This window comes from Neoarius graeffei, chromosome 22 (assembly GCF_027579695.1).
Source record: "Neoarius graeffei isolate fNeoGra1 chromosome 22, fNeoGra1.pri, whole genome shotgun sequence".
Lineage (NCBI taxonomy): Eukaryota > Metazoa > Chordata > Actinopteri > Siluriformes > Ariidae > Neoarius > Neoarius graeffei.
Window position 1 is genome coordinate 11,331,057 of NC_083590.1, and position 20,668 is coordinate 11,351,724.

The 20,668-nt window shown below is 41.9% G+C and overlaps 1 protein-coding gene across 4 annotated transcripts in view; it reads right to left on the reverse strand.

The window, feature by feature from the left end:
* Window positions 1–13,201, reverse strand: part of LOC132870622 (NACHT, LRR and PYD domains-containing protein 12-like) — a 327,744-nt gene extending 314,543 nt beyond the window's left edge. For all 4 annotated transcript variants that reach the window (XM_060904348.1, XM_060904347.1, XM_060904346.1 and 1 more), the window contains exons 1-6: window positions 13,039–13,201; window positions 6,512–6,654; window positions 5,340–5,456; window positions 4,827–4,943; window positions 2,269–2,319; window positions 265–2,031 (exon numbers count right to left, since the gene is read on the reverse strand). In XM_060904348.1, the coding sequence (XP_060760331.1) occupies window positions 265–2,031; window positions 2,269–2,319; window positions 4,827–4,943; window positions 5,340–5,456; window positions 6,512–6,564 (2,105 nt within the window). In that variant the 5' untranslated portion in view covers window positions 6,565–6,654; window positions 13,039–13,201. The remainder of the gene's footprint in view (window positions 1–264; window positions 2,032–2,268; window positions 2,320–4,826; window positions 4,944–5,339; window positions 5,457–6,511; window positions 6,655–13,038) is intronic.
* Between the last annotated feature and the right edge of the window lie 7,467 nt (window positions 13,202–20,668).

The following is a 20,668-nucleotide window of genomic DNA, read 5'->3' on the forward strand; positions in this document are numbered from 1 at the left end:
ACAAAATGGCAGAATGTGAGACGTAAATGTTTTTCTCCTTAAATGGCATCAACTGGTTTCCACTTATTTAATAGCTGAACTTCAGTTTTATTCAATTCTCCATGCAACTGTTTTCCCCTCATTTATCTACTGATCTATTTGTATTAACACACTCTGGATCACCTGAAACTCAAACCATCCCAAAGTGCGTTTCTGTCAAAGTGCTTTCAGTTTCTCTCTTTCTAACAGTGGAACAGTAGAACAGTTCTATTCAGCTTTACTTACACGGCTTTTCTGGATGCTGCAATCACAGGCATCACCTTCACAAGAACCTCATCTGGTATCTTCTCTGTACTGGTATATTTACTCAGGTCAAACTCCTCCAGCTCCTGTGCTGAAGTCAGTAACACAAACGCCAGAGCAGACCACTGTGAAGGAGACAGTTTCCTTCGTTTTCCAGATTTCAGGTAGCGTTGGATTTCCTCCACGAGAGAATCGTCACCCAGTTCATTCAGACAGTGGAACAGATTGATGGATTTTTCTGCAGGAAGATCTTGACTGATCTTCTCCTTCATGTACCGAACTGTTTCCTTTTTGCTCTGGGAGCTACTTCCTGTCTGTGTTACTAAGGCATGTAAGAGTTTCTGATTGGACTTCAGTGAGAGACCCAGAAGAAAGCGGAGGAACAGATCCAGATGTCCAGTCTGACTGGATAAGGTCTGATCTACAGCACGCCTGTGTACATCTGAAATTGTCTTAAAGGGCCGACTCTGATCAAGAACATTTCTCTTTTCGTTCATGAAGGTCAGATGCACATACAGAGCTGCGAGATGCTCCTGAATGCTCAGATGAACAAAGCAGTACACTTTACTCTGGTGAAGCCCAACCTCCTCTCTGAAGATCTGCGTACACACACCTGAGTACACTGCTGCTTCTGTCACATCAATGCCACACACTCTCAGGTCTTCCTCATAGAAGATCAGGTTGCCTTTCTTCAGCTGCTCAAAAGCCAGTTTTCCCAGGTTGAGAAGCATTTCTTCATCACTCTCCTGCTTCTTTGAGTATTTTTCTCTGATGACGTTTGTCTGAATGATGAGGAAGTGTGTGTACATTTGAGTCAGAGTCTTGGGGATCTCTCCACTCTCTGCTTCACCCAACATTCTCTCTAGAACAGCGGCTGAAATCCAGCAGAAGACTGGGATGTGGCACATGATGTAGAGGCTTCTTAATGACTTCAGGTGTGTGATGATATTCTTGGCCAGGCTCTGATCACTGACCCTCTTCCTGAAGTACTCCTCCTTCTGTGGGTCATTGAACCCTCGTACCTCTGTGACTCGATGGACGTACTCAGAGGGGATTTGATCAGCTGCTGCTGGTCGGGAGGTGATCCAGATGAGAGCAGAGGGAAGCAGATTACCTTTGATCAGGTTTATCAGCAGCACACGCACTGATGCGGATTCAGTTACATCACACACTCTCACTGTGTTCTGGAAATCCAGACGGAAACGACACTCGTCCAATCCATCAAAAATGAACAGAACCTTTTCCAACATGGACATTTCTGTTTCTTTTGTTTCCTTAAAACAGACACGAAGGAGCTCCATCAGACTCAGTTTTTGGTCCTTCATCAGATTCAGCTCTCTGAAAGGAAGTGGAAATATGAGGGGGACGTCCTGATTTGCTTTCCCTTTAGCCCAGTCCACAATGAACTTCTGCACAGAGACTGTTTTTCCGATACCAGCCACTCCCTTTGTCACTACAGTTCTGATGGGTTCGTCTTCTTCAGATAAGGGCTTAAAGATGTCGTTACATTTGATTGGTGTTTCCTCTGTTGTTTTTCTCCTGGACGCTGCCTCAATCTGTCTCACCTCATGTTCTTTATTGACGTCTCCACTGTCTCCCTCTGTGATGTGGAGCTCTGTGTAGATCTCATTCAGGAGCACTCGGTTTTCCTGCTTTATTATCACTTCATTTAAACACTGAAACTTCTTCATCAGATTTAATCTGAACTTTTTCTGGAATTCATTTACAGCAGGAGATTCTGGGGTGTGTCTGTGTGACAGGGTGAAATAAGAAAACATGGTGAGACCTGGGCTCCAATTATTACAGTTTAAGATCACATTTATTTCTAACTGGTTTCCACAGATAACCGTTCTTTATGATGCTAACACTATGGATTTACCTGATTTGACTATGTTTTCTATAATCTAATCCTGTAGATAATAACAGCATAGAGGTTTATAATACCAGAGCGTCAGTGTCAGTCAATGGTGTTGGGTTTGATCTTACCCTGTATCTGTGATGATCTTTTCTCTTCTGTCTCCTGCCTTCTGTAAATCACTGGGAACAAAAATAGTCGCTGTTAAAGACAATAACTTTCATCACTTTCATACTGTAGTCTCAGCTTTAGCCTGAATTTTACTGCGATAAATGGAGCAAGTGAATAATTATTTAGAGAACACAGAACTAAAAGACATCAACATTGTGGACCTGGAAAAGAAAAAATGTCCCTGTTTTAATTTTAGGTTTCTATTTTTTTTCTGCCTACATTCCCCTTCAAAAGTATTGGAATAGCAAGGTCTGGCATCATCGTTTTTTTCTTTACAATGAAGACCTTTGGGTTTGAGTTCAAAAGATGAATGAGAGAAATCAATGAGCCGTTTCAGTTCTTTTTGCATATAGTCGCATTTCTTGCTTCAGCATTTAAGACGTTACCCATAAGACATTTTCACTCGAATAAATGTTTACACTATTTCCTCGAAAGCATTTTAGTATCACTTAAGCATGCTTTCGTCTAAACCGGGGAACGGGGCGCTGTGCCCTCTTCCTCTCAGTGTGCGCCCCCTTACCGAAATGCCGACTGAACCCCAAGTCACACTTAGGCCATGCACTTATATGCTACTGCACAACATGCAATCTTTCTCAAAACGATCTTTTCTCCGTGAAAACATCCCAGCAACACCACGTGACAATGTGCCTGATCATCAAATACGTTATAATTACTCCAAAAATATTCCAATCATAGTAGATACACTGCCAGACGGTGCAAAAACGATCCGAATTGGTGTTTTCCAGATCGAAGCGCCATGTTGTTTAGTTGGTTATTTGTTGCAGCTGCTCTCACGAGATTTGACAGAGGTTACATACAAGGTCAGCTGACTTGTAGAGCGAGATTTCTCAAGACTGAATGACCTTTCACCCACTGGCGCGGGAGCTTTTGACAGAAGTAGTTTGTGAGTTGTTTTTGTTGACACTTGGGCATTTAAAGATGTCATCCAGCGGCACGAAATGGAAGAAAGCCAAAGACTGTCCTGGGCAGAAGACGACTTCTTTTTTCTGTCACAAAGCAGATAAAGAGGTTTCCAATGGCGGGATCGCGACAATCGAGGGATCGGTCCGTGCTGCTGGTTCTAGGGCCTCACTGAAGGACACGCCAACCGAGCGCTGTGAGAGCAGCATCACGGAACCCGTGATGAACGAAGACCAGATGTCTTGCTCTGATGAAGGCACCGAGTGTTCAGTGGAAAAGCAAAATGAGAAAAAGGCCGAGTTCCAGGAAAAGTTCAACTATGTATTTTTTTAGCGCGCTTACATTTTTTGCATGGTTTCAAACTTTGTGATTTGGGTTGGATTCCAACTTTACAATGTTTACTTTTTTAGTTTCCTTTTAAAGAAAATAATTTTGCTCTGGAATTTTTTTTTTCCATTTTTAACAACTAACTCTGCCTTATTCTAGGATAAAAAAACGACAGATTTCTCTGGTGAATGTTTAATACTTTGTAAGTTTGATTCATGTGAATTTGAATCATAAACTTGAATCATGAGGAATTAGGATTATGTGTAATTTGAATTATGAGGTATTAGAATTTGAATTAAGTGTTGTTTGTGACAAAGTTTTATTTTCTTTTTCAAATAAACAATTTGTTACAATTTCCCTCTCAAATAGCCTCAGAATGTCCCATCGTAGCCTCAATTTTTCAAAGGCTTCACACGGCGGAAGGGGAACCCCCCCCCGGTCGTTTTGCTCCCTCGCCATGGTGAGCACCCTCATACGAAATTTTTGTAGAAAAAACCCTGCTTAAGACCAAGTAACTATAATAGAAATCACAATAGCTGCTAATCACAGTGGAGCACGTCCATTACTGTGACTAATGGTGCTTTTCCACTACCAACGCGGCTGAGTTGGGCTGAGCCGTGCCGTGCTGAGTTGAGTTGGGCTGAGTCGAGCTGAGTGGGGCTGTTGGCATTGCATTTCGACTACAACCGCGCTGAACCGTGCTGGCTGGAAGTGGGTGGACACATTGGGTGGAGTTAGCGAAAGTGGGTAGACGTCACGTGATGTCATTAGGCGGCGCAAACAGTGACATCAGTGACTTTTTAAGCGGTAGTCTCATGACCCGGATAGTAAACAATAAATATGGAGTCATTAGTGTTGCTGGTCTTGGTGCTGTGGCTTGTTGTCACCGACAACGCCAACAGATACTGGCAAGAACGTATAGATGAGGCAAGGCGCATAATTTGTCGTAATTCTTCTTCTTCCGGGTTTACGGTGTTTACAGATGGTGGTTCCCAGCGTGCTCGCGGGGTGTGTGTGGGCATGTGAGGACACTCCTCCTCACCAATCAGTACACAGGGGAGTGTCTCCTCACACCCCTAGCCCGACTCAGCACGGTTTGGCTCGCCTCAGCCTCGCTGCAAAACGGTGCGAGATTTGGGTGCTGAGTGAGGCTGAAGTGAGCTCAGTCGTGCTGCTCTGAGATAGTTGAAATGCAAGCCGTGTTGGGCTAAAGTGAGCTGAAAAAGGGTAGTGGAAAAGGGCCATAACTGTGAGAATTATGGGATGTTACCTGTGTACAGGTGAGGGGTTTCCATTTTTAAAGTTCAAAGGAGGACCCATAGACGCATCACTCTTCATGGAGACACAGCTGGGTTCTGGAGAGTCTGATCTCTTTCTCTGCAGTTCACTGTACAACATTACAGACAGTTCATTATAGAAACCAGTTACAGTTTTTGACTGATTTGTTATTTTGACTTAATTTCACTAACAATGAACAGCAGAATGTGTTATTATTGGTTATTTAAAGGATTTTGTTCACCATTACGATCACTTTTATTGTCACATCCAGATGAATTTACTTCCTTATCCTGTACGTGACACTGAAACACTGAACTGCACAGTTACTGATATTAATTACTCTAAATCGTTCAGTGACAGTATTGGAGCAGCATTGGGACCTAATTAAAGTATAACAAACTGATAAATATCAAAACTCCGCTAATGATCTGGACTGGATAAAGGAATGTGTAACACGGCCTTTCACTCTACAGTGACACTAACTGTGAGAATTATGGGATGTTACCTGTGTACAGGTGAGGGGTTTCCAGTTTTAAAGTTAAAAGGAGGACCCATAGACACATCACTCTTCATGGAGACCCAGCTGGGTTCTGGAGAGTCTGATCTCTTTCTCTGGAGTTCACTGTACAACATTACAGAGTGGACATGAGACAGTTTTTCTTCCACAGAATTCCGACACAAAATACCGCCAAGATGAATTTGTATCATATCGTATTTCACCATATTTCTGTTCAATATTCATTCTGACCTCCACCTCTTCTTACACACTCGGCAGCAGCAGCAGAGGGAGTAGCACATGTGATGACACGCATTTGTTATTTTACTAATTTAAGGCACAATTTACCCTCAAACGATCTTTCTACATTAACAACGGTGCCATGAAACAGCTTTATTACAGCTCCACTGAAAAAGATAAAAATGTTCATAACAGGGGAAAAATACACCCGATATTATAAATCCTGATCTACTTTTCTTCTGCACTAAACTCCAGCAGCGACTTCACCGGCTCTCCAGATCTCTGGGCTTATAGTGTAGCTATCTGTCTAGTAGTTTTCTAACAGAAACAGGAAATACGCATCGTCCCAATGAGCTCATCCTGTTTCTCAGCACAGCTGCTGTAAATGTGAATAAACAAAGGAACCCATTCATAAACAGTAGAATAAATGTTATTACCTCATAGTGCTTAGCTGCTTACACGTCAATAGTTTCTGTTATCCCTTCTTTTTCCTATAGAACATCCTGTTCTAATTATTGGTTTTAGTCGATAGGATATGAAAAAAAAGGGAATGATAAACTTTGATGGCTCTTCAGAGTCTCCCAGAAATGCTGATGTGTCAGAATGTGAGTTGAACACTCCTACTGTATTGATACTGCAGTGGTGTGATTTGTGTTAACACTGTCTCATCAGTCTGGTCCTGTGAAGCCTGTATTGGGATACGACTCGTATCGTGGCTTTAGTGTATCATCTCATACCTACTCTTTACTCTTTAACTGCTTTATTATTTTATAAGAACATCATTTTACTGACAGTGAACAGAATCTGAATGTTTAAAGTGGGGACTGATAACTTTTCATTCTGAGGATAAATTTTTGTTCAGTTATTCTTTTCATATCTACTCACTCCATATTTCAGATAAGAACAGTTAATGACTAAAATATTAGAACATGGCAGCTTACCGCTTTTCTGAGGGTGGGGTCACATTATCTGTGTCCAGATCACAGCTCTCCATTTTTGAATATTAGTGTATGGACACACAGCTCATGGACTCACTGCTGATTCCTCCAGACACTGATCTCTTCTGCTGGAATTAATTTCACTCCTAGAAAAGACAAAAACAAACATGCTGTTAAAACTGAAAAAAAAATCCTTCACATCTGAAGGTGACTACAATCATTTGTAATTAATAGAAAAGCTACTTCAAGTCTAATACTGTTTTCTTTACCACCATTAAATGTTTTTGGTTTTTTTTTAGTTGAAATGACTAATTTCTGTCCAGTTCATTAAAAGTGATGAATAAATAGTGACAGATAAAATGGAGCAGTTTGCACTTTTTAGCGACAGTAGAAACTATTTTGTGGAGTGTGGGTTTGGTATTAATATAAAAAATCATGAAGAAACTTTTGTGGTTATTTTGGCATTTTGAAACCATTTAATATGATTTTGTTTTTTCTCCCCCCCCACACACACGCTCCTTATATAAGACTTTTTTCCTTCAAAATTTGATTGAGAACATATAGTACAAACAAACAAAGCATTTCAAAGTCACAAACAATTCCTTCTTTTGGTTGAGCAAAATAAAAATAAAATAAAAAAGTAAAATAAACAAAATATAAAGGGCTCTTGCATATTAACTTAAAGATATCAAGTAATGAAAACAATTTAAAGGAGATACGCAGAGCCATGGCCTCACTTTCGTTTATAAATGCCTTGAGACCTCAAGAATGGCACAGGAATAGTTTTAACACTAGTAATAAATCTAATATAGTAATTTTTACGATTAAAGTGATTTATATAGGTAGCGGTCCGAGTGAATGACCTTGACATCTGTGACGTCACAGCAGGAAGTCTATCGGTCTCATCGCCATTTCTGCTAAACTAAAACACAGAGCTGACTGCAACTCCGATCCTCCATTTTGAGCTAATTTATCGCCATGCCACGGAGATGTGTTGCTGGCCAGTGCAGCAACATGACAGAAGGTGGATTTACGCTGCATTCATGGCCCAAGAATGTTCAAACTGCAAAGATTTGGACGCGTTTTGCGAGAAGTTCACGGGCACATTGGGCGCCTATGAAGTGGTCTCTCCTCTGCTCTGCACATTTTACTGAAGACTCGTACGAGACCTCTGATCTGTTAAGGAGCGTTGGCTATAAGCCCGTATTGAAAGAGGGTGCAGTCCTAATAATTAAAGGAAAAGAAAACTACAAGTATTTATTTTATTTTTAAAAGGAAAGTGAGTTCAGTTGCACTAGTCCTCCCGGAGTGAGCCGAGGGTTGTTGGTAAAACCCGGGATGGAACGGGACGGGACATATCGCTCGGGCAGTGACCTCCCCGCGGTTGTTGCTAAAACCGGTGACATCCTGTTCCATCCCGGGTTTTAGTAATTGTCTGAGCCCAGCAGTAGATTAGATTAGATAGAACTTTATTGATCCCTTTGGGAGGGTTCCCTCAGGGAAATTAAGATTCCAGCAGCATCATTACAGGATAAACAGAGAATAGAAAATAGAGAAAAACTTCTAGATAAACTAAATTAAGTATTTACATATACAAATATAAAAAAGAATAAGATATGGGGAAGAGGGAAAAAAGTCCATCAGGAGAGATATTGCACATTGTCCAGTATTGCTTATTGTCAGGCTTGGCTACTGCTCCTTCCCGTCCTCTGTCCTCCTGTTACCCCTCCCCCCCCCCCCCCCCCAGAGAGGAGTTGTACAGTCTGATGGCGTGAGGGACAAAGGAGTTTTTGAGTCTGTTCGTCCTGCACTTGGGAAGGAGCATTCTGTCACTGAACAGGCTCCTCTGGTTGCTGATGACGGTGTGCAGAGGGTGACTGGCATCGTCCATGATGTTCAGTAGTTTGTCCATAGTCCTCTTCTCTGCCACCGTCACCAGAGAGTCCAGCTTCATGCCGAGCACAGAGCCGGCCTGCCTGATCAGTTTGTCCAGCCTGGATGTGTCCTTCTTGGATGTGCTGCCCCCCCCCCAGCACACCACGGTGTAAAACAGGACACTGGCGACCACGGAAATGGTGGAACACACAGTATGAAGAAAAGTGAAAGAGCGGAGCAGCCGTCTGATTTCTAAACTGGATATCGCTGCCATCTCGCCCTTACGGGGAAGAAGTGAATGAACGGAGAACTGAAAGTCAGATTGTTTCTGAAACAGTCGGCCTTCAAGAAGCGAGAACACAGACGGGTAAACTCATGGGCGTAACGACCATAGGCACTGGGGGGGACATGTCCCCCCCCAATATTGGGAAAGTACCAATCTGTCCCCCCCAATATTTGGCGTATTAAAACAATATGAGACAAATAATATGCCATCCTGAACCATGGCTATATAATGAATCCTTGTTATGTCCGATTTACTTTCAATTTAGGAAGCACAGAGAAACAAACAAACAAAAAAAACCCTTTGCGACCACCCCCTATGATTGTGCACTTGGGTCAGCCCATGTGGTTCGTTGGTTTGAAAATCCACTCAGTCGGACTGTCAGGTAGGCTGCTGGTGGACACATTCAAATGGCGGTAGCTGTAAAGAAAAGGAAGGACCCATGGGCGTAAAAATGCGTATGGACGCGTCCATACCAATATTCAGCTGAGTTTAAAATGTCCATACCATTTTTGAATGGAGAAGCCGCGATGCGGGAAACGCTGAATAAAAACACCAAACGCGGTATCGCTTCCAGCTGATTTTCAGTTGTGAACAGACCTCTCAAAGACGGCTGACTATTGGTGGGGACAGCAGGTAAAAAAGCTTTATGAAGCTTTGATTGGCCCGCCTCCCGTTGCCTTGACGTTGCTATGGTTTTTGATTGGCCCACCTCCCGTTGCCTTGACGTTGCTATGGTTTTTGATTGGCCCACCTCCCGTTGCCTTGACGTTGCTAGGGTTTTTGATTGGCCCACCTCCCGTTGCCTTGACGTTGCTAGGGTTTTTGATTGGCCCACCTCCCGTTGCCTTGACGTTGCTATGGTTTTTGATTGGCCCACCTCCCGTTGCCTTGACGTTGCTATGGTTTTTGATTGGCCCACCTCCCGTTGCCTTGGCGTTGCTATGGTTTTTTGTTGTCATTGGCTGTAAGCAGTAGCAAGCGGTAAAATCAGCATCCAGCTCGCTGCTACAGCAAAACAGCACACAGGCAGTGATGTCGGGCAATAAAAGAAAACGTAAGGAAGACATAATATGACATTTTTGTCATATGATCCTGTAACAGCAAGGAGTTTCTGTTTGCAATCTCTCTCTCTTTATGTCTGTCTGTCTCTCTCTCTCTCTCACACACACACACACACACACACACACTAATAAATGCTTGTAGGTAATGCTAAATGTTTACTTATATTTACTTTTTTCTTGCTCATTGTTTGCATGTATATGCATGTGTATATATGCATGTGTATATGCGTATGTATGTAACCTCTGCAATAAAATGTAAAAATGTGAAACAATTGTCACTTAACCCTTTCAACTTAATGAATAAACATTTTTGCAAAATGCACTACAACTACCAAAACTCTTCACACTTCTACCACCCATACCTACATTACTTCCAGATTCTGAAATTGCAGTAACTCAAAAGGAAGCACATGATGTTTCAAATGTGTGAAAATAGTAAAAGTTGTGTGAAAATGAAGCAGCAGCACATAATTTTGATTGATTGTGTTGTTGTATTTTGGGTAGGTCATCCACTACAGCGAAATTCACAGCAACTTCAATGTCCACTTTCTCTGTGTGATAATGTATTGCCCGTATACATGCAGATGTTAGCCTAAGTCTAAGACTGAGTGTACCTGGTGCTAAAAATCAAAATAACACAAAGGAATGGACAACCAATCATTTGTACAGTGTAGGCCACATTTCATGCGACAACCATGGCGCACTGGGGCGCTTGGCCAAATTATGTCCCCACCAATATCAACACCGTTTTTACGCCCTTGGAAGGACCAACGGGCTGACATTCGCCTTTTTTTCCAGACGAGTCACAGACATGATGAGTCTGTCACAGAGAGTCACAGGCATGATGGAGGAAGGGAACAGACAGAGACCTGCTCTGAAGATGAACTGGTAAAGAGCATTGTATTACGAGTCCTTAAAACAACTTTATTTTTAACCTCATCATAGGCTGCATGTCATCAGTAGGCTAGTAATAAGAGCATACTGTCCTTTAATTAAATGTAAATAAATTAAATAAAATTATCATTTTGGTCAGTCATTATAGAGGGATTTCACTGACGTCACCCGAAACCGGAAGTAAACAGACCCTGCGCCATATTGGAAGACCAACAAACTCGTGATTAGGGGGAAATAACGGCAGCGGTATGTGAACCCACGAGAATAAAGTGGAGTGGCAAACGACTTAAACAAACAAATCTGAGCTGTTTTATTTATGATTTATTGGCCCAACAGTAGACTTGAAAGAAACCTGTGTGAGACTTGGCAAAAAACTGTGGATATAATGGATAAGTCTGTGCATGATCTGTGGACACTTTGAGGTAAGCAAACGCAAGAAATTCAGATTTAAAACATGCTAAACTGGCCCCAAGTTGATAACTGTATGAGGAGCAAGCCTCCCAGACTTCTACAATTTAATAATAATAATAATAATAATAATAATAATAATTTTAGGATGGTTTGGGGCTTGCTCTCCCTCCTATTATATAAATAAAGCATAGTTGTTGTGTAGGCATAGATCATAAATACATATGTATAATTTGGATAAATTAACCTAAATTATGGATACCTTAATAGTAGCAAAAAGTATTAATTTTTCAACTGAAAAGATATTATTAAAAGATAAATATCAACAAGATTACCTTGGCCATAACTATGTGTAGGTTATTCTTAACAACAGCTGTAATATCACGAACCAAGCCACTAACAACATAAATGTAAGCCTGTAGCCCTTTGTAGGCCTTCAAGTCATCAGCAGTGTAGGCACTGGGTGTAAACAACAAATAGTTTACAATGTCTGGGTAGCAAACAGATGGCAGAATTGGTGTCCGGTCCTCCTTATGTTTCCATTCTCCCTTGCCCCGAGTCTTATCATATGGGTCAAACCCATCAATCACAGCCAGTTTCTCCACATACCGTGCCCTTTCTGCAGCTGGTAATGTACTCACATAACCAGAATTATCAGCCATCGTGTCACTTCACTCTCGCTCGTAGTTTGTTTTGTATGTATATACTTGAGGTCTTCCAATATGGCGCCCTAACAAAATCTCACGGTATGGTGACATCATGCGGTAGCCCTCTATTCTTGAACGCCTCCATATTTTTGGGCCATTTATTTAGATAAAGTCAATATATTTTCTACAAAGTTCTATGTTGTTTTGACCTATTAACCAGGGTAATGCTCCTTTCTATTGCTTTGATAGCTATTTTTTTGTAGCAATTTGGCATTTCTGCATTTGTTTGAAATGTGTGTGTGTGTGTGTGTGTGTGTGTGTGTGAGACTAGCTCTGGTGTGACAGATTTTCATGCAATGTTTTACATGTTTTTTGTATGTTGTATTGCGTTACATGTTTTGCAGTTGCACATTCTGTTTTGTGTTTTGCCTGATACACAATAAAAAAAAAAAACCAAGATATAAATGTTAACATGTTCATTGGTAATTGTATTCATCAAAACAATGTTCTAGATAAGCACATCTTTATCAATAGGCCCATATAAAAATTGCACGAAATGCACTTAAAAATATTTTGGGAAGGGCTCAAATTTGGACCCCCCCAATATTTATACCATGGTTACGCCCTTGGGTAAACTCCGACTCTCATCTGGATAAAAACACCGCGTTGTTTCCCTGCATTTAGATTAAAACATGTGACTTGTATTGTGTGTTTAAGTTAGAGGTGTAAGATTATTTAATTTGCTTCAGAATGTGATTGTCTCAGTTCATCTGATTATTTAATGAGCATTTTACGTTTTATCAGTGAAAATGCATGCATGTCCATGTATGCTGCATAAGTTATAGCACCCATCCTGCTTTAATGAGACTCGACCCACAATCAGTGAAGTCAAATCAGTGACGTCACGCGCTGAGGGCTGGCTGGCTCAGCTCCAATAACAACTCTGCGGTGGATTTTAACTCTCAGAAATATATAATTTTTATTCCCATTTATGCAGCATACAAGAGTCACGGACGGAGATCCTATCCACTCAGAAACTTATTTAAAAATAAAGGCTCTGCGTATCTGCTTTAAAAACACAACCTGCTCAAACTCAGACTGTATAATCCTCAGCACATCAACACACCGCGGAGACGCCCAGAAAGCCCAGCTGCACCATTACATGCGCTCCAGTTACACTCCCCCAAACTCTCTGAGTGTTTAATAGATGAGAAACTGAAGAGAGAAACTCGAATATAGAACACACAGCCGATAAACAGCAGCTTTACAGGGAAGATGATTTCAGTTCTGCAGTTTTACTGCTGTTTTTACACGAGCTCAGTCAAATACAACCACATTTCTCTCCAACACAGCACTTACTTTTACTCAGCACTCCATGCTGGGCTTCATTCATCTCACCGCTTCTGCATGGGGTTGCAGTTTTTCTTTAGTTTTATTATTTTCTCCGAACAGCAACAAAATGACGCCGAGGCTGAAAGAGAAACACTTTCACTTCCAGAAAACTGATTCACTCCGAGTGATGTGTCGTTCAGGGAATGAATCGACTCTTTGATTCGGCTCTTTTAGATGGAAAAAAAAGCAAACAATGAAATTGAAATGTTTACTCGTTCAGGGAGACTCTGAATATAACACAACACATCTCATCTCATTATCTCTAGCCGCTTTATCCTGTTCTACAGGGTCGCAGGCAAGCTGGAGCCTATCCCAGCTGACTACGGGCGAAAGGCGGGGTACACCCTGGACAAGTCGCCAGGTCATCACAGGGCTGACACATAGACACAGACAACCATTCACACTCACACCTACAGTCAATTTAGAGTCACCAGTTAACCTAACCTGCATGTCTTTGGACTGTGGGGGAAACCGGAGCACCCGGAGGAAACCCACGCGGACACGGGGAGAACATGCAAACTCCACACAGAAAGGCCCTCGCCGGCCCCGGGGCTCGAACCCAGGACCTTCTTGCTGTGAGGCGACAGCGCTAACCACTACACCACCGTGCCACCCCTAACACAACACATAATTCACATAATTCCATATCTGTTCCGTGTGTTATTTCATAGTTTTGATGTCTTCAGTTTTGTTCTACAATGTAGAAAATGGTCAAAATACACACAAACCTATGAATGAGTCAAAGGTGGACAGTAACGAAGTACATTTACTTGAGTTCTGTAAAGTGCACTTTTTGAGTATCTGTACTTGATGATTTTTTTTTTGGAAACTCAGGACTAACTTCACTACATTTGAAAAACAAATATCATACTTTTCACTCCACTTCTATCAAAGTCCTCATTACTATGAAGCAGCTTTGAAAATCTCATCTCATTATCTGTAGCCACTTTATCCTGTTCTACAGGGTCACAGGCAAGCTGGAGCCTATCCCAGCTGACTACGAGCGAAAGGCGGGGTACACCCTGGACAAGTCGCCAGGTCATCACAGGGCTGACACATAGACACAGACAACCATTCACACTCACACCTACGGTCAATTTAGAGTCACCAGTTAACCTAACCTGCATGTCTTTGGACTGTGGGGGAAACCGGAGCACCCGGAGGAAACCCACGCGGACAACATGCAAACTTCACACAGAAAGGCCCTCGCCGGCCCCGGGGCTCGAACCCAGGACCTTCTTACTGTGAGGCGACAGCGCTAACCACTACACCACCGTGCCGCCCAGCTTTGAAAATGGATGTTTTTATTTTCTAAAACGTGATTGTTTTTTCGCAGGTGACACTGAGACAACAGATCAGTAATCACTAGGGTCACATCACATCCATAGACTATAAATAATTAGAAGAAACCTTTGTCACATGCACACTTCAAGCACAGTGAAATTCATCCTCTGCATTTAACCCATCTGAAGCAGTGAACACGCACACACACACAGAGCAGTGGGCAGCCGCACCAGAGCGCCCGGGGAGCAGTCAGGGGTTCGGTACCTTGCTCAAGGGCACCTCAGCCCAAGGCCGCCATACATGTCAACCTATACGGAATGTCCGTATTTTATACGGATTTGATTCAATAAACGTAGTATATAGGCATACAAATAAAGTTATACGGATTCTTTAAAAAAACTTCAATATTTATTTAGAGCTATAATCAATTCCCACGATGATAAAAGAGCACATAACATTTACAAACGTACTGTACACCACAGAAAGCACAGACAGCCAGTAAAGAGTCTTATGAAATCGCGCATTATCTTGTGGTACCGAGACTTCGTTCCACTTTTGATCATGCGCACACCGCATTGCGAGAATCCCGCCAACCGTGAAGTCATAGACATATAAACATAGACGCCACCTTCTGCGTAGAATCATACGTCATCCTCGCCGCCATATTGGACGTGGCAAAGTGGAGATTCTTCAACCATCTCTGGTATAGCGTCTAGACAGTAGCCGAGAATAAAGATGCCTCATTCATGTGCTGCGTTTAACTGTACCAACAGGTTTACCATCCAAACGAGATCACATGGGATTACCTTTCACAGGTGAGACTGGAAAAATACTTGTCATTGTATTTGATCATTATAATGTAATTTTACGAACAGATTTTTCTGACTTTGTGGCTAATTTGAAGTCTCGCGCATAATAGCCGCTCGGTGAAACCTGTCTCCAAACAACGAAGTATTTCCTTCATAACTACACTGATTGTTGTTAGTTGCTTAGCTAACTTTTCACATACTATGTAGGTTTCCCAAAAATAAAGACATGAAAAAAGCAGTGGGAGACAGCTGTGCGACGGGGAGGGTTTTCTGCTACTCCATCATCCATGCTCTGCAGTGAACACTTCAGAACAGAGGATTTTGACAGAACAGGTCAGACAGTCAGGATCAGAGAGGGAGCTGTTCCTTCAGTCTTCAGTTTCCCAGCTCATCTCCACTGGGTAGGTGTATAGTTATAAGCAGTGAGAATTAGATAATACAGTGCCACACTATGATGAACGTTTTTGAACGTATGATGAATGTTTTTAACCTTTCTGAATGTGAAAGAATCAGTGATGTATTTTGTTTTGGTATGATGTTAGAACCTGGCCGAACTCAGTTTGGCGGTCATTCAGAATATCGATGGGTATTTCGCACACTATTTATAACCATCACATTAAAAGTTATATATGTTGTTTTGATGCCTGTTTGTTTCCCAAATATATATGTGTGTGTCTTAATGGGTGAATAAAAGGCATCGAGTTAAATATTATTGTAGAAAGGGGCTTTATGAAGTTCAGTCCATTTACTTGCATTGGTTTATGGGGAAGATTTGCCACATCCAATATGGCGGACACTCTGACGTATCCCAGCAATGGGCCACCAGCTCAATGCAGCATCTATGTTTATATGTCTATGCGTGAAGTAACATTTTGTTTGAAAAGCATATTTCCACCTCAGCGACTTTCAATAGCGACTGAAAAGATTCTGAATGGGCACTCCAGCAAAGAAATTCAAAACACAATACAGCGGTAGGTTTCTCTCTGAATGGAAGGACCTTTTCAATGGCATAATCCAACCGGCAGCCTCCAAAAATGAAGAATACGCACACTGCACACTGTGTGTGCGTGACATCAAAGTTGCAGCATTGGGAGTTTATGATGTGAAAGAACATGTCAAATCGAAACTACATCAGCGGAATGCAAGCCAAGGGCAAAATCAGCCACTGATGACAGTATTTGCATGCTCAAAAACTGATATGCCAACACCTGGAAAAGACAGAAAACACAAGGTAGTGGGCATTTCAGTTCAAGTTAGGCAGTGCTCTGTTAGTTTTCTCTCAAGTCAGGAAGATACACACAGAGAGCAGAAAGAACCTGAATGCAGACACACTGACCTGGCCTACAGTAGTGTAAGATCAACACAGCTAGACACTTGCTGTGACATGCAGCCTAGTGAGGTATTGGTGCGGACTGCTAAAAAAGCTGTCATGGAGTACAATTCAGAACATTAGAGTGACACTTTGTGTTTTTGTCAAACATTGGAACTTTGTATTCATTCTGAAGGTTTATTGTTATTAAAATTGAATAAAAAGTAACTGGGATATATCATTGTTAATTATCATTCAAATTTTAGGTAAATTATTTTAATTTGCATCTTATAAGGATTTTATAAGGGAAATAAGGATTTTGGAGGTTGGTTATACAAGTTTGATTGACCAAAGGTTGACATGTATGGGCCGCCCCACATTAACCGAACTGCATGTCTTTGGACTGTGGGGGAAACCGGAGCACCCGGAGGAAACCCACACAGACACAGGGAGAACATGCAAACTCTGCACAGAAAGACCCTCGCCAGACCTTCTTGCTGTGAGGTGACAGCGCTAACCACTACACCACTGTGCCGTCCTATATCATTTCAATCATCCAAAAAAAAATTAATAATAATTGAAACTCTAACCAAGGAATTGGTCTCAGTGAATAAAGAAATGTTTATTACATGAACTGAAAAATGGGACAAAAAAATCCAATAAAGTAATCTAATGTTGAATTAAATTAAATCTTATGGAATCAGAAAAGGTCAAAATCTTTCTCGGACTAATCTGTTATCTGTTTCTATTCCCTAAATCTACTGGGGTATCATACATGTGTTTATTAGAGCTCTTCTAAATCCATATGGAATCAATTTTGTGCCAAAATGTTCATACAATACTTTTGAAATATCAAACAAAAACGACAAATCAAAATACAAAAAAAAAAGTCAATTTTTTTAGACTGGCAAACAAATTATTCGCATAATCGTGCAAAATATCAGTCTATTACTCTTCAGAAGCATTTTATTTTTGTTCCGCGTCTTTCTCAGTTTTGTTTGATGTAATTTATTAGTGATGCAGTGCCTAGGCATGCATAACTATTGTTCTTCTGTGTGTTTCTTCTTATTATTATAGAAGGAGAGAAGGAGTACCTAGAAATTCCGATTTCGAATAACCCAATAACCGTACATCGCACACAGACAAACAATATATCAAAATGTGCGGCTCGATCGGACTCGCTATGCTATTACTTTGTTCATCAAAATACGATTTTTTCGTGACATAGTCGCGAAAAAATCGTCCAAAATTTCCCATTCATTTTCTATGGAATTAATTGAAAAAAGGCACGTTTTCAAACGTCCGCTGCTATGGCATGCTTTCACCTAGAGACATGATTCAAACTTTAAAATGTAGAGAAACTTCTCCTCTGTGGATCTGCCATTCTATTTTTTTGCAAGGTTCTATACTTTTGGATCAGTCCCAGCTCAAACACCATGTGGGTACCTGGAGAAAAATCAGGCTTTATAATGGGTGTCTATTGTGTTACACACCCGTGGAGCTCATTAATTTAGAGTGTAGGCAGCCTGAAAAAAAAGCTCATGTGTCTACCTTAACGATAGGATTTACAGTTTTTGAATGAGAAGCCTGAAAGTAAGGAGAGTACAGACACGCTGCCCCATAGACTTCCATTATAAACGTGGCTGCGCTGTGACTGCAAAATTAGAAAAGTCACTCGTTTTTAACTCACTATAGTGATCTCATTTTTTTACACTACAGACAAAAAAATTACATCAGTGTGTTCAGGAGACCCTTGTGGCACTCAATGTGAAGGAATTTTGTGAATTGAGGTTTTTCACCCACGTGACCAAGTCATGTGATGTATCGTTAGGCTGCCATTTTGGACATCACGGCTCGAATCAGTTTGAATGCGAGGAAGGCGACAAATGAAAAACATAAAAGAAAAAGGAGCGAGATGCAGAAAACAGCTTCACTATCCAGTGACGTAGGGAATTTACAGGGTGAGCAGAGGGAGAGGTATTTGCAAAAATTGAGGTTAGCAGGCTTAGAGAACGACGTTTACCTGCTTCCACCAGGATTTTTCACTGACGTACGGAAGTACACGAAGCCCTCGTCTTTACCTGACTTCGGCCCACATGATCTGTATACCTATGTCGTTAAAAACCCATCGCCATACACAGGTATTGATCTGAAAGCGTATAAGAGTTTGGATGCCTACAAATATTTTGTGTCAGGCTGGGTAACATGCCTACATCAGTGGGTCGTCCCTGGAGCCGGTGGTCGCCATCTTATTGCAGCTAAGGTTTGTTCACATTTTCATTTACTTTCGGTCCTCAGGGTAAACAAAATGTTATTAAATGTCATTGAAATAACTTCTTAGTCTGTTGAGACATGGCCCGTTATAAATTTGCTGTTACCAGGCAATGACCAAGAACTGTATTATTAGGGTCGGTGTCTGTGTTGTAGCAGTGTACTAGCAGCTAGCTGTTAGCACTAGCTAATATCAACAACATAGTAGCTAGTATGTTACTGTAGCAATGTTTATGTTCAGTCATTTGGATGACTGTTAAAACCTTTCAGTCTCAAGTTTTTCCTTTACTGTATTTACTAGTTTACTGTAATTATGATCCGGCAGCTATTTACACCGGATCCAGTGTAAATAGCTGCCGGAGCGCGCTCCGGCTTGCTCCCCCTCAAATTAAGCAGCGCGCTCCGGCTTGCTCCCCCTCAAATTAAGCAGCGCGCTCCGGCTTGCTCCCGGAGCAAGCCGGAGTGCGCTGCTTAATTTGAGGGGGAGCAAGCCAGAGCGCGCTCCAGCAGCTATTTACACTGGATCCGGTGTAAATAGCTGCCGGATCATAATTACAGTAAACTAGTAAATACAGTAAAGGAAAAACTTGAGACTGAAAGGTTTTAACAGTCATCCAAATGACTGAATGTAAACATTGCTACAGTAACATACTAGCTACTATGTTGTTGACATTAGCTAGCTTGACCTTCAAAATGGCGGACACCGGGGCATCACGTGACCCTGTGACGTCAGGTGAAATACCTCAATATCTCCTTCCGTTTCCGTGTAAAGCCCCGTTATTTGGAGGGAGCGCACTGAGGGAAAATGCACTTTCTGTGTGCCTCTCTGCACTCAACGCGCAGGTGGGGGAGGGGCTGCTCGCTCACACACACACAGGAGGGAGGGGCTGCTCCCTCTCAGAGAGACACAGGCTTGTAGCCTCATGGCAAATCATACATTCACACAGTACAGCTCAGCTCCAGCAACTGTGACTGCTACGCGCACTGCATCACTCTCACAATTTCCCCCAGAGGAATTGTCTCTAGTTTTGGTTGTGATTCCAGCTTTCTCGTTTGCGCTCCCTGACTTTTTGCTTGCAGTTTTGGCACAAACTTCACGTGTGGGCGGGCTGTCCAGGAATGCATTCCCATTGGGTAACTTGTGTTTGACTGACAGCTCCGCTCAGCCATTCCCTACTCGGATTCTGGCGGACTGTTTGACGAGTGACCGATCCATTGACGGTAAACGAGGATCGAGTGGACTTCAGTGGCGACTATGATATTGAATTAATTCAACAAAGTGTAAGTGTGGGACAAATGTGTTGTATGTGTTGCAGTAGTACAGAATCCGAGTAGGGAATGGCTGAGCGTAGCTGTCAGTCAAACACAAGTTAGCCAATGGGAATGCATTCCTGGACAGCCCACCCACACGTGAAGTTTGTGCCAAAACTGCAAGCAAAAAGTCAGGGAGCGCAAACGAGAAAGCTGGAATCGCAACCAAAATAAATTACGTCAAACAAAACTAAGACGCGGAACAAAAATAAAAGGTTTCTGAAGAGTAATAGACTGATATTTTGCACGATTACACAAATAATTTGTTTGCCAGTCTAAAAAAATTGACTTTCTTTTTTTGTATTTTGATTTGTCGTTTTTGTTTGATATTTCAAAAGTATTGTATGAACATTTTGGCACCCAGTCCCTTTATTTCAGTAAATGCTGCACACAGTGTGATGGCGGTGACGGTCAGATGAATCCGAGTCTTCGAATCATGAGTCGATTCTGAGAGCGCGAGACAAATGAATCATCGCTTCGAGGCGAGGATCAAGTTACATAAAACCACGTGACCGCTAACAAACGACACCTCGCGGAACAAGAGTGACGCAATTGGTTCGTCTCAGGGGGCGGAGTTCTAGATATCCGGAAGTGACTGGCCGCGATTCCGGGT